Source organism: Gadus macrocephalus, chromosome 10 (genome assembly GCF_031168955.1).
Source record: "Gadus macrocephalus chromosome 10, ASM3116895v1".
Lineage (NCBI taxonomy): Eukaryota > Metazoa > Chordata > Actinopteri > Gadiformes > Gadidae > Gadus > Gadus macrocephalus.
In genome coordinates, this window is record NC_082391.1 from 11,673,839 (window position 1) to 11,689,232 (window position 15,394).

At 47.7% G+C, this 15,394-nt stretch overlaps 2 protein-coding genes across 3 annotated transcripts; one reads left to right on the forward strand and one right to left on the reverse strand.

The window, feature by feature from the left end:
* Positions 1–577: 577 nt before the first annotated feature.
* On the forward strand, positions 578–9,988 carry pcgf1 (polycomb group ring finger 1). 2 transcript variants are annotated; one of them, XM_060063511.1, is made up of 9 exons: positions 578–715; positions 3,263–3,368; positions 5,337–5,489; positions 5,826–5,897; positions 6,741–6,846; positions 6,978–7,020; positions 7,653–7,736; positions 8,008–8,088; positions 9,820–9,988. In XM_060063511.1, exons 1-9 carry the CDS (start codon positions 629–631, stop codon positions 9,865–9,867), a joined length of 780 nt encoding a protein of 259 aa, XP_059919494.1. In that variant the 5' UTR covers positions 578–628; the 3' UTR covers positions 9,868–9,988. The 2 variants fall into 2 exon arrangements, with proteins under 2 accessions (XP_059919494.1, XP_059919493.1); XM_060063510.1 differs by having other exon boundaries at positions 580–715; positions 7,650–7,736.
* Positions 9,989–13,053: 3,065 nt separating this feature from the next.
* On the reverse strand, positions 13,054–15,388 carry lbx2 (ladybird homeobox 2). Its single transcript, XM_060063504.1, has 2 exons — positions 14,875–15,388; positions 13,054–14,194 (listed from the first exon to the last, which is right to left on the reverse strand). The coding sequence occupies exons 1-2, from the start codon at positions 15,221–15,223 to the stop codon at positions 13,728–13,730; spliced, it is 816 nt and encodes a 271-aa protein (XP_059919487.1). The 5' UTR covers positions 15,224–15,388; the 3' UTR covers positions 13,054–13,727.
* Between the last annotated feature and the right edge of the window lie 6 nt (positions 15,389–15,394).

A 15,394-nucleotide genomic window follows, 5' to 3' on the forward strand; every position in this document is an offset into this window, starting at 1 on the left:
AAAACCAAAATTATGGACAGAATAAAGATATTATTTTATTAATTTGACTAAAGGACTATGTTGATACAGCAGTAGAGTTAATTATATAGGGGATGGCTCCCTCTAGTGGTACAACATCAGACCGACACAAATGGTGGTAAACAGCGTTTAATCATAATATAATCCATAATTTAACCAGTTCCTTTGGTGTTCTCTACTGGTTCATATGGGAATAAGAATACGGTTTCTCTCTGGTAATAAACTACACCTCAAATAAAAACATTTGGGTTGGAAAATTAATATTTTAAGTCAATGAATTTTTTTGTATTGGAAGAGATCAAAGATAATGTCTGTTGATCTAAGCCCCTCCTCTGACGGACTATTCCAGCCGAACAGACCTGGACCCGGACTAAGGACCAGGACTGGGACCATGCTGATCCAGACCAGGACTACGTCCAGGACGAGGGACTACCATGCTGATCCATTAACACCGTGAACCGGGACGGAACCTCGAGCCCCCGACACGGAGACCCCCATCACGGCAGCGTCTCGCGCTCCTCCGTTATCATCGCTGCTTATTTATCCCCGCCTCCTCCCTGCTCGCTTGCGAGCTGTTTCCGGATACCGGAAGTCAGTAGGATTCCCAAAGATGGCGGAGCAAGGTCCGACGGCCATCGCGACGCGGCTCCGCAACCAGCTGCAGTCGGTGTACAGCCTGGACCCGTTGCGGAACGAGGTGAGTCCAGTCTACCGGGAACCCCCCATCCGCGCGGGACCACAGAGCGGCGGGGAGCGTGGGCGGTCGGTACCGGGGCAGCACGTGGCGCGGAGAAGTGGCAGCGGAGAGAGCTGCTCGCTGCTCCGCGCGGACAAGTGATGGAGAGAGGGAGAGCGCGAGGGGACAGGCGCGTCTGCGCAGGCGTACGGCGGGGGTCCACCCCGGGGGTCCATGTCGGTGTTGTTCTTGTCGGTGCGAGGCGACCCGTTCACAGTGGGCTGCTTCCCGGCCAAACAACAACAAAGCGACGGAGACGTCACTTCAGGAGGTTTCAAAACCGCGCGTGTCGCCGTAAGCCGAGGAGAACCGGGACCGGGTCCGGGTGTCCCACTTCTGGACCCGTTCCCAGAACCGGTCCTCGGCGGGCTGAGGTCGAGTAGGACGGGCGTCCCGGTCTGGTGTTGTGTTGTCTAAAGTGTGTTTCAACACGCAGAGCGTCGTCTGTTCCATCTCTCTCGGTACTCCGCCTTGTCCCGCGCACGGAGCTCCATGTCCTGCGTACGGAGCTCCACGTCCCGGGTACGGAGCCCAAAGCTTCCGCACGGTTCCGACCCATAGTTGGACCGGACCCATGAGTCTGGCCCCGGGACGCGGTGTGTCTAGCCCCGGGACGCGGTGGTTACAGGGTCGGACTTCATAGGATGAGGATGAGTGTCTCTCTGTATTCGTGTCCCGCGGCGGCTTTTGAAACATCCAACAACCGCGAACAATAGGATAATAAGGACCGGAACGGATCCGGAATCAGCACCCAGACCGGCGTGCTCTAGCCCCACCGGTCCGGGTCTACGGGGTTACCCGACCGGGTCTACGGGGTTAACGGACCTGGTCTACGGTGTATACGGGTTTTTTGGTCTTCTGGAGCCTCGCTGCTCTCCGGTCTGTTTAACGGTGTTCGGTTCGGTGTTGCGCTTCACGTTGACGGACTAGAACCGTATTGCAGCACGTTGTTGGTTCAGGTTAGAGAGTTGTGTTGTTGGTTCAGGTTGGAGAGCTGTATTGTTGGTTCAGGTTAGAGAGTTGTGTTGTTGGTTCAGGTTAGAGAGTTGTGTTGTTGGTTCAGGTTAGAGAGTTGTGTTGTTGATTCAGGCTGGAGAGTTGTGTTGTTGGTTCAGGTTAGAGTTGTGCGGTAGGTTCAGGTTAGAGAGTTGTGTTGTTTAATCAGGTTGGAGAGTTGTGTTGTTGGTTCAGGTTAGAGAGTTGTGTTGTTGGTTCAGGTTAGAGAGTTGTGTTGTTGGTTCAGGTTAGAGAGTTGTGTTGTTGGTTCAGGTTAGAGTTGTTTAGTTGGTTCAGATCAGAGTCGTGTTGTTTCCTATGCTCGCTGATTAACGTGAGCCGGTTAATTCTCCCTAAACCGGTCTGAGTTAGTGCATGTTAACCAGTGTAAATTAACCAGTGCAAGTCAAAGAGTGCAAGTTAACCACCAGTGCAAGTTAACCTCTTCATGATGTAAACACAGAGACAGATTCTTCACATTAAAGTTGATCAGTTCCTCCGTGTTTGAGTCTGAGGTTGTTTCCGACTTTGGACCTAAACTGACCAATCGAACGTTACACAAACCTGAAGAGATGTCCAAGCTTTACTCTAAACTGGTAACCTCAGAGAGTCGGTTAACTTGTGATGTCTGATAAGAACGAAGCACAAGAATTGTCACGTAAAGCGAACATGTAAAATATTTCAAACCGTCCGGGCGGAATAACCTGAAGTAAAGATCACCTGAGATCAAAGTGAATAAGATGGGACTCAGCCCTCTGGACTCTGGTCTGGTTGATAATGATATAGATATTGATAGATATACAACACTTGCAGATATAGCTCCAGAAGGTGAACGTGTGTCTGTGTTCTTGTGTGTACGCAGTGTATCTTATCTTGTGGCTCATCAGAGGTCCTTGAACAGTTCGCTGTGATTGGTCACGGGACGTGGTGTGGAACTATCTGGTGGTTACAGGGTCGGACTTCATAGGATGAGGATGAGTGTCTCCGTATTCGTGTCCCGCGGCGGCTTCTGAAACATCCAACAACCGCGAACAATAGGTCATAAGGACCGGAACGGATCCGGTATCAGGACCCAGACCGGCGTGCTCTAGCCCCACCGGTCCGGGTCTACGGGTTTTACCGGTGTTTGACCCTCCTCTGACCCACCTCTGAACAGCACCTCTGAAAATGTTCTGCGAGTAGAGTGGAACCGTGCAGCGTTCCATCTGAGAACAACGGAGGTCTGGAGAACAGTGGATCACCTGGACAGAGCCATCAGAACACACGGCTCATATATTTGTTACTGGCAGTGGGTGAGGGTTCCATTAGAGAGATAATAAAGAAATAAAGGTGTTTCTGAATCCCACCGCGACGCACAGCTCATCAACGTCTTCTCACTACTGAGCTGACACAAGAAGGGAGGAGGGGGTCTTCTGATGGGCAGTGGGGCTCTTCCTCATGCTGTAGACTGACACTGGTCTGATGAGCCGGTGTTCCCCTCACTTAACCTGGTGTGTGTGTGTGTGTTCCCAGGAGGAGGTGAAGCTGAAGATCAAGGAGTTGAACGAGCACATTGTGTGCTACCTGTGCGCGGGCTACTTCATCGACGCCACCACGATCACGGAATGTCTGCACACCTGTGAGTGACCCCTAGTGACCCCTCCCTTCACCCCCGGGCCGGGCGTAGAACACTGGGGGCGTGTTATCCCCATGGTTATGACTAGGGTTGGCTATCGTTTGGGTTTTATCCGATACCGGTGCCTTCTCTGTACTTTATAAACGGTTCCGGTGCTGAAACGGTCCTCGAACCGGTACTAAAACGAAACCGCACACACGTACCTGCACGACTTGTTATGAGTTTCACATTAAGCAGAAAGTCAGCGGACACTGAGTTGAAGTTTAGGACATGGCACACGTTGTCCCACACGCTTTTGAATGGCAACAGTGTTTGCTGGCCTACTTGATATGCAAGATTTACGGTTGGCATTAAATTACTCAACTTACATAAAGAGGAAAGGCTGCCGTGAATGATAAACATAAAAAAATTATAATAATACAAATAAAATTAATTACTCGCTGAAAGAAGGCAGGCACGCAGCTAAAGCTATGCTTTACACTTGCGTGCATGGCGCAACATTACTGCCAAAGTCATATTAGATAATTTAACGCAGGTGCGCAAGGCAGCCACAGGAGACGCCAACATGGTTTTCAACCGCTCGGTACCGCGCCGTATTTATTAATACGTTTTGAAAAGAAAAAGTATTTGAAGCGAATAAGCGACTCTGTTTTGGATTTGTTTATTTGGTTTTGAACAGATAGTTTTTGTTGCATGCATCGGCTTTGAGATTATTTGTTTGTTACTTTGAAAAAAAATCACATACGCTCGCCACACACACACACTCACTCACTCACTCACTCACTCGCTCACTCTCTCACACGCACTCTCACACACACGTTCATTCATTCACGCACACACCCACTACAACCTGCCGATCTTCAATCAAAACAACATCAAGTAAGTGACTCCGCAGCGCGTTGACAAGTCCGTCCCGAGGCGCCCATAGGCTATGGTTTATATGTTTGAAAGCCGTGACACACGCTTTTACAAGTTGGCCTAAAATACCACGCCTCGCAGTCATGGACCTATAAAGAAATTCGTAGTCGTACCATGCGTGTTTAGAAGCACAACATTGAAAAGGGTCCCGTCTGAAACGCGCAGCGCTGCGTTCCGAACGTTGTGTAATACACCGTTATGCCGGTATATAAAAAAAATCATATCCTAACGAAAATCCACACCGTTATCCGGTGTGAACCGGTTTACCGCCCAGCACTAAAGCAAGATGACGCCGCAACACCATGGGGCCGGGGCAGGGGGCGTTTAAAAGAGTAAGGCACTGTTATGAGGCACAAAAATGTGCGTTCTTATTCGATCTCGGTACTACCGTTTACGTCGGAACCGGTTCCCTACTGGAACCGAGATTAGGTGCTCAACCCTAGTTATGACCCAACTTTGTGATACTTTTCTTTGTGATTTTGTGGTAGGATGTTCAATAACATCTCAAATACAGACCCTCCCATTTCTATTCAACCTTTTTATTTTTTTAAACATCTAATGAATAAGTTCTTTATGTATTTTGGGCGAGTTAACATTTTTTTCACGAAGTCTGACATGCTACACTGACCTTTAACAACAGCAGCATGTGGCTCAGGAGGTAGAGCAACCCAAAGGTTGCTGGTTCGATCCCCGGCTCCTCCTAGCGGAGTGTCGAGGCGTCCCTGAGCGAGAACCCTCAACCTGACCGCTCCTGACGAGCTGGCTGTCGCCCTGTGTGGTTGACACCGCCGTCGGTGTGTGAATGTGTGCATGAATGGGTGAATGTTAGGTAGTATTGTGAAGTGCTTTGAGTGGCCACTTGTTTGAAGAGCGCTGGATAAATGCAGTCCATTTACCATTAAACAGCAGCTCTGCTTGTTAGTTTTGTGATTAGATGTTCAGTCAGCCCATGCATTGCTCTCTGGACCAGTGGGCGGGCTGACTGAACCTCCTCTGTGTTGTGATTGGTTGTTGAGTCAGCCCGTCCATGACTGAACCTCCTCTCTGTTGCAGTCTGCAAGTCGTGCATCGTGAAGTACCTCCAGACCAGTAAGTACTGCCCCATGTGCAACATCAAGATCCACGAGACGCAGCCACTGCTCAACCTGAAGCTGGACCGCGTCATGCAGGACATCGTCTTCAAGCTGGTCCCCGGCCTGCAGGAGAGTGAGTCCCGCCCTCTCCATCACGACTGCATTCATACAGCGCCTTTTGACCAGTGGCGACTCAAAGCTTCACAATACTGCCTTACATTCACCCATTCATGTGACGTGATGAGCCCTTTCAAAGCCAACCTGTTTGTGACATCACAAGTGGGAGTACACCCCCCCCCCCCCCCCTCTCCACCAATGGTGCGTCCCACCGGGAAGGCTGGTGGTATCATCCGTCCATCATAGCTGCTTGGACAGGCGGGGCCACTTGTGATGTCACAAACAGGTAGGTTTTGGACGGCTGGTGGAAGAGCTCTGAGCCTAATGTTAGCTCCCCCCCCCTCCTCCCCAGGTGAGGACCAGAGGATCAAGGAGTTCTACCAGTCCAGAGGTCTGGAGCGCGTTGTCCAGCCCAGCGGAGACGGTGAGCTTAGCATGAGTTGTGTTGTTGTTTTGAATGGCAGGGTATAGTTCTGTGTTTAACCAGCAGAGGGTGGTGCTGTGTTGGTGATTCACCAGTTCAGATGCCACTCTGATCTGAACTTCAGTATTTAGTAGGGGTGCAACGGATCACAAAACTCACGGATCGCGTCACGGTTTTTGAGTCACGGGTCGGATCATTTTCGGATCAACAACAATATTAAAGATAACGAGACAAATGTGACTTTAAATAAAATCTTCAAATGTGTAAAAACAAAATAAAGTGAAAAATTAGATAATAATCCTGCTTCCGTTAAGCATTGTCAATATTTAAAAAAATTGCAATCTGAGTCATTATCCTTCTTCTTTTTAACATGGATAGTAAATAATCCCCAACCCTGGATTTACAATTCAGGATGCTGCATTGCCTGGGGAGAGTTCAGAGTCTACGCTCTCCCAAGGCAATGCTGACATCCTCATCTTATTTTTTTTCATCAAGTATGGTATCAAAATACAGTTTCTGTCGTGTTTTATTTGGCAGGGGGGTTGGTTGTAGTCTTTCGCTCAGTTCTAGCCCTACTCTTGATACGGAGAACCGAGCAAAAAGACTACAACCAAACATATACATGTCCGATTCCGGTTTCCGTTTTAATGGGATTTACGGCCAATAAAATGCAACAGAAACTGTATTTTGCTACGATACTTGATGATGTTGTTAATACCGGAATTGTCCTCTAAACATGCGCTGATCACGTGAACTTTGATCACGCTTTCTATTGACAGACCCATAGTTGAGCGTTTTTAAAGCAGTGTATTTGTGACCCGGTTCTGGTTCTCTTGTGTTCAGACGCGATGCCCGACTCCACAGGACTGCCCTATACCAGTTTCGACCACTCCAAGGCTCACTTCTACCGCTACGACGAGCAGGTGTCCCTCTGCCTGGAGAGACACAGGTAACCTGTCCTCCTAGCTTCAGTACTTGGCATTGTGTAGCGTCTCATCCTAGCTATCTCTGTTGTGTAGCAGCAGTCTGAGGCTTAAGCCGACTGTCGGGATGTTAAACGCATTGATCTGTTTGCTGCAGCTCAACACATCCGGGGAAAGACAAGAACAAGCTGACTCTTCAGGTTGGTTCACAGGATGCAAAACAACACAATGTTAACGCAACATTGACCGGAGGTAGTAGAGCTCGTGATCTTACCAGAGGAATATGTGTCCTTTTCTTTTCTTGAAATTAAGCTTTTACTTTTTTCCTAAAGCATTGATTGCTTTAAGAACAGGGTGGCTCTTATTTTGAAGTTGACACATGGTTTGTGTAAATACCATACTTGACCACCAGAGGTCACTGTTGACATATTCTTCTGTTGGAAGTTGAGAATGCGCGTTATTGAATGACAAAGATTCATAGAGATTAGATCAGATTTTAAAGATAGTAAAAATTTCATCATTACTGACCTATTTCAGGAAGATACTTCTTGAACTACAACGGCATTTAGATTTATTCCTGTTAGCTTCATTCATTAAAATATGAAATAATCCATATTCAGCTGTTAACGATAAAGTCCCAAATCACCCCACCCAGTAACACCACCCAGTTACACCAACCAGTCACCCCACAGAGTAACACCACCCAGTCACACCACAGAGTAACACCACCCAGTGACACCACCCAGTCATACCACCCAGTGACACCACCCAGTAACACCACCCAGTAACACCACCCAGTAACACCACCTCTTCCTGCTCCTCTCTGCAGCAGAAGTTTGTGCGCTGTTCTGTTCGGGCGGAGGTCAGACACCTCCGGAAGGTCCTCTGCCATCGGCTCAACGTGGAGAAACACCAGGTGAGGACCGGGGGGGTGGGGGTGTGCCCAGGTTGGGTGGTTGTGTGTGTGTGTCCATGTCCACATGGTTTGTGTGTGTCTGTCTCCATGGTGTGTGTCCGTGGTGTGTAGGTGAACTAGCGTCCGTCTGATTCCTCCCGTTTGATTTCCTGTTTCAATAAAGTTTAATATAAGAGTTCCGATGCGTGACGGAGCTCTCGTGGACTGACCTGTTCGGTTGAACCTCCTCTTGAGTCAGGTGTTCTGATCTTGACCTCTGACCTCCACTCAGGTCCAGATGCTCTTCAACAACGAATCGCTCCCCGATCACATGACCATGAAGCGATTATGGCTCTCTCATTGGTTTGGCAAGGTACAGTCTAACCCCTACTGTCTGACCCCCACTGTCTAACCCCTACCTGCTCCTTCATGACCTGTCTCTGTACTGTCTAACCCCTACCTGCTCCTTAACGACCTGCATCTGTACTGTCTAACCCCTACCTGCTCCTTCATGACCTGTATCTGTACTGTCTAACCCCTACCTGCTCCTTAATGACCTGTCTCTGTACTGTCTAACCCAGGGATGACAGGGTTAAAGGCACCCAGTGCAACTTTATGTAAACATTCAATGAAAAATAAACATTAAATTTCTAGTCTTTTTTACACGTAGTAAGTTTCAATAACTCCATACCATTACATATCGACATTCAAGGAGCAAAGATGAGACGTCGTTGTGTGGTGAGAACTGATAGAAAATTGTAAACAACAACAATCGCCGGTGGGGAGAAGCCATTTTTCCATTGACTGGAAGCCTGCTTTATTTATTGTAGGTTACAAAAAATAAAGAAAATGGCGGCATTGTTGTTGTTATCGATTTTCTATCAGTTCTCACCACACAACGACGTCTCATCTTTGCTGCTTGAATGTCGGTATGTAATGGTATGGAGTTATTGAAACTTACTACGTGTAAAAAAGACTAGAAATTGAATGTTTATTTTTAAGCCTCGAAAGTTGCACTGGGTGCCTTTAAGGCCCGCGGGGCGAACACGGCCCGACTGTATGTCACATCCGGCCCGCGGGTGATAAGGGGAGAATATATGTATTTATTTAATTTTTATCATTTTATATATATTTCTTTTTTTTTTGGAATCCGTCAGTTGGTCTGTTACTGCTGCTGGTCTGTTACGATTCAATAACTGTTCATACCCCATTCCATTTCGAAACGTGAAACACGCTTGTTTCATTAAAATTAATTCATTAATTAAGGCCGCCACCAGGGGACGCCCCCAACACTTTTGCCGCCCCCAACGCATTTGCCGCCCTAGGCGATCGCCTAGTTCACCTATGCAAGCCTTCAATAAATAAAATAAAAGTAATTAACAGTTTACACTTGTGTTTTTTATAGGAAATGTGTTTTGTTGGCACCTAGTCTATTTTGTTACATTTCTCATTTATAAATATAGGCTACTTGCATGGATAGGAAAATGTTTTTTAGAGGGGAGATGTCTCCTGCTTCAGGCTATGTGATTGTAGGCCTCATTGTGAGGCTATTTTGGGGCCAGTGCAATTTATTTTTGATGTCTAGGCCTTCAAGCATAATTTAAAATAGCCTACCTATCCATGTGTTGAGTCAGTGTTTGGCCTTTTCAGGCCTTTTCAGTCCAAAAGTATATCCGGCCCCCAGAGTTCTCACTTGAAAAAAATCTGGCCCCCTGACCAATTTCACCCTGGCATCCCTAGTCTAACCCCTACCTGCTCCTTAACGACCTGTATCTGTACTGTCTAACCCCTACCTGCTCCTTCATGACCTGTCTCTGTACTGTCTAACCCCTACCTGCTCCTTAACGACCTGTATCTGTACTGTCTAACCCCTACCTGCTCCTTCATGACCTGTCTCTGTACTGTCTAACCCCTACCTGCTCCTTCATGACCTGTCTCTGTACTGTCTAACCCCTACCAGCTCCTTAGTTACCTGTCTCTGTACTGTCTTACCCCTACCTGCTCCTTCATGACCTGTCTCTGTACTGTCTAACCCCGACCGGCTCCTTCATGACCTTTCTCTGTACTGTCTAACCCCTACCTGTGTCTGTACTGTCTAACCCAGGCCCAGCCTCTGGTGCTGCACTACACGGTGAAGGAGAAGAGGAGATAGGGGAGCCACCACACCAGCTGTATATATTTTGTATGATAAATATTCTATTTTAATAGTGTTTGTGTACATATACTTATTTTCCTTGTTTTGTATTTTTGAAAATAAATTTCAAATGAAAGGGTTGAGTTTCTGGTTGAGTTCTGTGGGTCTCTGAGGACAGGAAGTAGAGGTGTGTGTGTGTGTGCGTGCGTGCGGCTAGCTAGCTAATGGCTTACACTAATCTTGACCAGTGACTTGGTAGGTTGTGGGTTCGATTCTGAAGTAAAGCTAGCTGTTGGCCTCCTTCAAAACGATGACCCCTGGGGCCCTGACCCCAAGCTGCTTATTTATAACATGAATTCATTGTTCAGAACTGACCGAAAGACTCTGCTAATATTGGTTAATATTGCTAGCTGAACAAATGCAGTTATTAAAATGTGTTAAGTTGGTCCCTGTTTGTAAAATCTGAGGCATTTGCTTTCTATTTTCTGTAATGTATAGAATTTCTCTAATTATTTTCTATGAGTTTTATAAAAACATCCTGACAGGACAGTCTATATGGCAATGAGCTGCAGTTATACGAATCACAACGTAAACATAGAAGTGCTTTGTTTGTCCACAGTTTCATCTATTAAATATACTCACTTAATATATACATTTATATATACTTTTTAATTGCACTGGAGCCGTTAACAGTTTATATTCGCTGACCCAGTATACTTCAGAGGCCCCAGCAGTACTTCTAAATGGCCGCTAGAGGTCGCTGCTGGTTCACTGGCCGATCAGACTAGCGTATATTGACCTCAGACCAGGGCTCTACCGACCTCAGACCAGGGCTCTACTGGGACCAGGACTCTACTGACCCCAGTACAGGACTCTTCTGGGACCAGGTCTCTACTGACCAGGTCTCTACTGACCAGGACTCTACTGGGACCAGGTCTCTACTGACCCCAGAACAGGACTCTACTGGGACCAGGTCTCTACTGACCCCAGAACAGGGCTCTACTGGGACCAGGTCTCTACTGACCTCCGACCAGGACTCTACAGGGACCAATACTGGGACCAGGTCTCTACTGACCAGGTCTCTACTAACCCCAGACCAGGACTCTACTGGGACCAGGACTCTACTCGGACCAATACTGGGACCAGGTCTCTACTGACCTCCGACCAGGACTCTACTGACCAGGTCTCTACTAACCCCAGACCAGGACTATACTGGGACCAGGTCTAAACTAACCCAAGAACAGGACTCTAGCGTCAATGTGCTCAGATATGGAAGCTGCGTTATTTGGAAGAGAATCACTGATGGTGGTTCAGGAACTCTTCATGTAAATCGACGTTAGGTTGATCCAAATATCATGTTACACACTATATATTATATACTATATATTATACCTGGCCTATTTATTGAATTTCTTTAATGAATTTGAACTACTGCAGCGAGCGACGACAGTGTAAGTGTAATTAGCATTCACTTCAATAACCGATAATCCTGATCCAAATTACACCGAACAAGGTTACAACCAAATTACAGGAAATTAAATTCATCGAATTGAAAGAAAGATTCAGGCCAAATGATTCCGTTAAAGCAACCTCAGCCTCCCTCCTCGAGTGGCCGGATAAGGGCTGAGAGTAACTAACAATATTAATTAATCCAGTTACACGGAGGTGATGGGTAATTGGTAGATCATCGATAAATATACATGGTTTGTTTTAATCTGGGAGATGTTATAAGGATATTTCGAAGCTGCTCAAATAATGTTGTAAATCCTCAAATGGACTAAAATGATTGGTATAACAATTTGACGCACAAACCATTTATGGGTGACCCACGACATGCATATTTAAGATTAGAAATAAAATATTACGGAAATCTGCTGTTAAATTTGTTATTGCTGTTATTTGTTCTTATATTTTTACAATTGTGTTTTTAATTATATAAAATAAACTAGGGTTAGTTAATTTAATAGTTATACTGTAAAGTCAAACTTCCATTTAAATCCTATTTATTCAGAATAAAACATTCCTAGTTTATTTATAAAAATAAATAAAACATTCCTATATTTAAAATAAAACAGTCCTAGTTCATTTATTTAGAATGAAACATTCCTAGTTAATTTATTTAAAATAATACATTAGGCCTACCATTTTATTTATTTATTCTAGATTATATCGAAAAAAATATTTATGACCCGATAAATTGTAAATAGATAGTATGACCTCAAAAACTAAAAACGATTACGAGGCTGGCCTATATATTTAGAATATTTTATTAATATTAGGAAGAAATTAATAAATTAAGCGTTGTTTCGAAGCGTTAGGCCTGAACGAAATGTACATGAAGCTGCTCATCTGACCTGACATGCGTGAGATGTTCATCTGAACGGACCTCACGTCAGATGTTCCTCTGAGCGGACCTGGGACAGATGTTCATCTGAACGGACCTCAGGTCAGATGGTTAGATGTTCCTCTGAACGGACCTGGGGTCAGATGTTCATCTGAACGGACCTCAGGTCAGATGGTCAGATGTTCCAGATGCTGTGGTATGCAGCCTGAGTCGCTCCAGCCTCTCTTCACTGCTCTCTTCAGCGCTGCTCATCCACTTATTCACACTCCGCCATAAAAGCCCTATACTTGACTTTTCAACCTCATTCCGAGCGAGTGGCTCCATTGTGAGGCCCCGGGTCCGGCTGAGGGCCCTACAGCCCCGGGACAAGAGGAGCAAATGTCCGGCGAGGGCCCCTGGCCAACAGGCGGGCCCCCACTCCCACCTCCAGGCCCCCTATTGTGTCTTATTCATTAGCAGCCATTTGCTATTCATGATTGACTTTCTAGAGAGTGGCAGATGCGTGCCGTATTGCTCACGGCTGGCTGCGACCTGTTTATGTTCAGAGAGCTAATCAATCATCCGACTAGTTGTGTGTTAAAGACGGTTCCTGAAGCTCCCATATGCCACAGGGGAGGGACCGGCTTTGAGCGGCCGGAACGCGTCTCTGCGATCGGGAGGAGAGAGAACTGAAGACAGCTGATAAGTGAAGTCACTTCACACACACTCTTCAGACACACTCTTCACACACACTCGGCCTAATTGAGACGTAAAACGGTCGATTACGACCAACGCACCCTTTTTCCCCCAGAGCAGGAAGGCGTTGGATCTGGTTTAGTTTATCTGTTTACTTGTTGTATAAAACACATCTGAAAAGGTGGTGAAATATTATATACCCTTTATTTACATAGATGCTGATTAAATAGAATGTTACAATAAAATTATCGCATAGGATGTTTAATTTATGTACAGAAACCCGGCGTGGAAAGAAAAATTGCGATCTGCTCGTTTTGCATTCGGATATGATTAATAATAATATTAATAATTCTTCCTCTGCAAGATGGGTATCGCTGCGTGCATGCAGATGAATGCAACGTGTTGCCGTGGACAACACGGTACATACACGACCTGCGGGGGGTCTGGACGCTGAGGACCGCACCAGGACCTGGACCAGGTCTATGTTCTGGGACCAGGCTCAGAGAGACCCCAGACCCAGAGACCAGCTCCCCCCCCCCTCCCCCCTTCAGAACCACACCAGGTATCAAACCTCAGGATACACCCTTATGTCTCCTTGTACCGTCATATTTAAGCCCGTTGAGTCCCGGTGGCACCGGGAATATTCCTCCAACAATTCGGTGAACGTCCGACAGCACCTCAGCAGGTCCGCCGATAAATTAAGAACAAAGAAACGGAACCCAAATAATAAAATCCATAATCCTAGATATATATTCTCCTTCATCAATATCCGTGCAAAACTGTTCGGGAAGAAAAATGCCCCCTTTTTAAATTTGTTTCTTTGTTTGTGGTTGTTGTAAAACTCGCGGGCCTCAAACTGTCAATCATCCACCTCGATCTCCTCGTCCTCCTCCGAGAACTCGTCCGTGGTGTGGTCTCGCGAGGAGCCGGGGGACCCCGGGAAGCCCCCCCGGTGGGACTCGCTGGGGGAGACCCCCCCGGAGCCACCACCCCGGGGATCCTGGGGGTCGTCCTCCTCCATGGCCTCCATGGTCACGAGTTTCTGCAGCGCCTGCGGCGGGATCTTCTTCAGCGACTCCACATCTGCCTTCATCTCCTCCAGGTCGCGCTTCAGCTTGGCGCGCCGGTTCTGGAACCACGTGATGACCTGCGCGTTACTCAGGCCGAGCTGCTGCGCGATCTGGTCCCGGTCCGCCGGGCTCAGGTACTTCTGGTACAGGAAGCGCTTCTCCAGCTCGTAGATCTGGTGGTTGGTGAAGGCCGTGCGCGACTTCCGCCGCTTCTTCGACGTCTGCCTCTGGCCGAACGCGTTCACGTGCTCGCGACCTGTCGGGCGGAAGGGGAAGCGAACAGAGTAGGTCAGACCACCGCGAGGACACAAGTTCATCTCCAAGGCCCTGGAAGACCCGTCGAAACCACCACCACGACCCGTGATCTGCAGGCCTGGATCAGAGCATCTAACCCGGGCCCAGAGCCTCTATCCCGGGCCCAGAGCTTCTAACCCGAGAACAGAAGCTCTAACCCGGACCAAGAGCCTCTAACCCGGGCCTATAACATCTAACCCGGGCTCAGAATCTCAAGCCCGGCCCGGTCACTCAGGAAACACCGCCGACCCGAGAGGAATCCCCGCTCGGACATTGAGTTACTTTACGCTGAAAACACCAGGACGTTCACCCAGCAGGCCTCCTGATTCACAAATAACCCACATTTATATGTCACTAAAGCTTCTAATATCGCCGACAATAATCGACCAAGTCGAGCCTTTAAAATATAAAGTTATAACGCGTTATAATCCTCTCGCCAGCAGGCCCTTCGATTACAGGTTATTATAATATGCAAATTATAATGTATTTATTTATTATATTATAAGCTACATATCATAATATATAATATTATATATAATAATATATATATACTATATATATTATAATATAAACATTATAATGTAGGCCTATATTATAATGTATCGCGACAGAGATGAATATTAATGTGATGCTGCCTCGTACCTTCGGCCGCCTGGATCACGCTGACCTCCAGGCCTTTGAACGTCTTGCTCGCGAGCTCCTCCAGCGCGCACAGCGGGGACGAGGGCGTCGTGAGGCAGGGCCGGCCCGCGCTTGAGCCGCTCACCTTGTCCAGGGCGCGCGGCGGGCACACGCTGACCGCCGCCCCAGCGGCCACCGCCGCCGCCGCCTTCCTCACGGAGGGTCGGCTCAAGATGTCCTCGATGCTGAAGGGGGTCAGCGGCTTGGAGGAGCAGGCCGGCGGGGGCAGCTGGTCCAGCGGGGCCCGCCGCCGCTCCTCCCCGCCGGCCATCAGCACGGAGCCCGTCTTCATGTCTCGGCTGGAGGTCATCACGGTGCCCGGTGTACTCCCGGTGTACTCCCGATGGTGCGCCACGGGGCTAGTTCATCCACGCGCTGGGGTAGGAGTGACCGGCCGCACGTCGCGTCTCGTGTCCGTCGCGGAAAAACTGAATTTTTACGCCACCTTCGATGCGGAGCAACTTTAAGTCGCGAGAGAGTT

Excerpts from the sequence above, each read along its gene's own strand:
- pcgf1 (XM_060063510.1), top strand. The coding sequence starts at position 629 with ATGGCGGAGCAAGGTCCGACGGCCATCGCGACGCGGCTCCGCAACCAG. Across the intron at positions 716-3,262 it reads TGGACCCGTTGCGGAACGAG|GAGGAGGTGAAGCTGAAGAT; the intron begins GTGAGTCCAGTC and ends GTGTGTTCCCAG. Across the intron at positions 5,898-6,740 it reads TGTCCAGCCCAGCGGAGACG|ACGCGATGCCCGACTCCACA; the intron begins GTGAGCTTAGCA and ends TCTTGTGTTCAG.
- lbx2 (XM_060063504.1), bottom strand. The coding sequence starts at position 15,223 with ATGACCTCCAGCCGAGACATGAAGACGGGCTCCGTGCTGATGGCCGGC. Across the intron at positions 14,195-14,874 it reads CGTGATCCAGGCGGCCGAAG|GTCGCGAGCACGTGAACGCG; the intron begins GTACGAGGCAGC and ends TCCGCCCGACAG.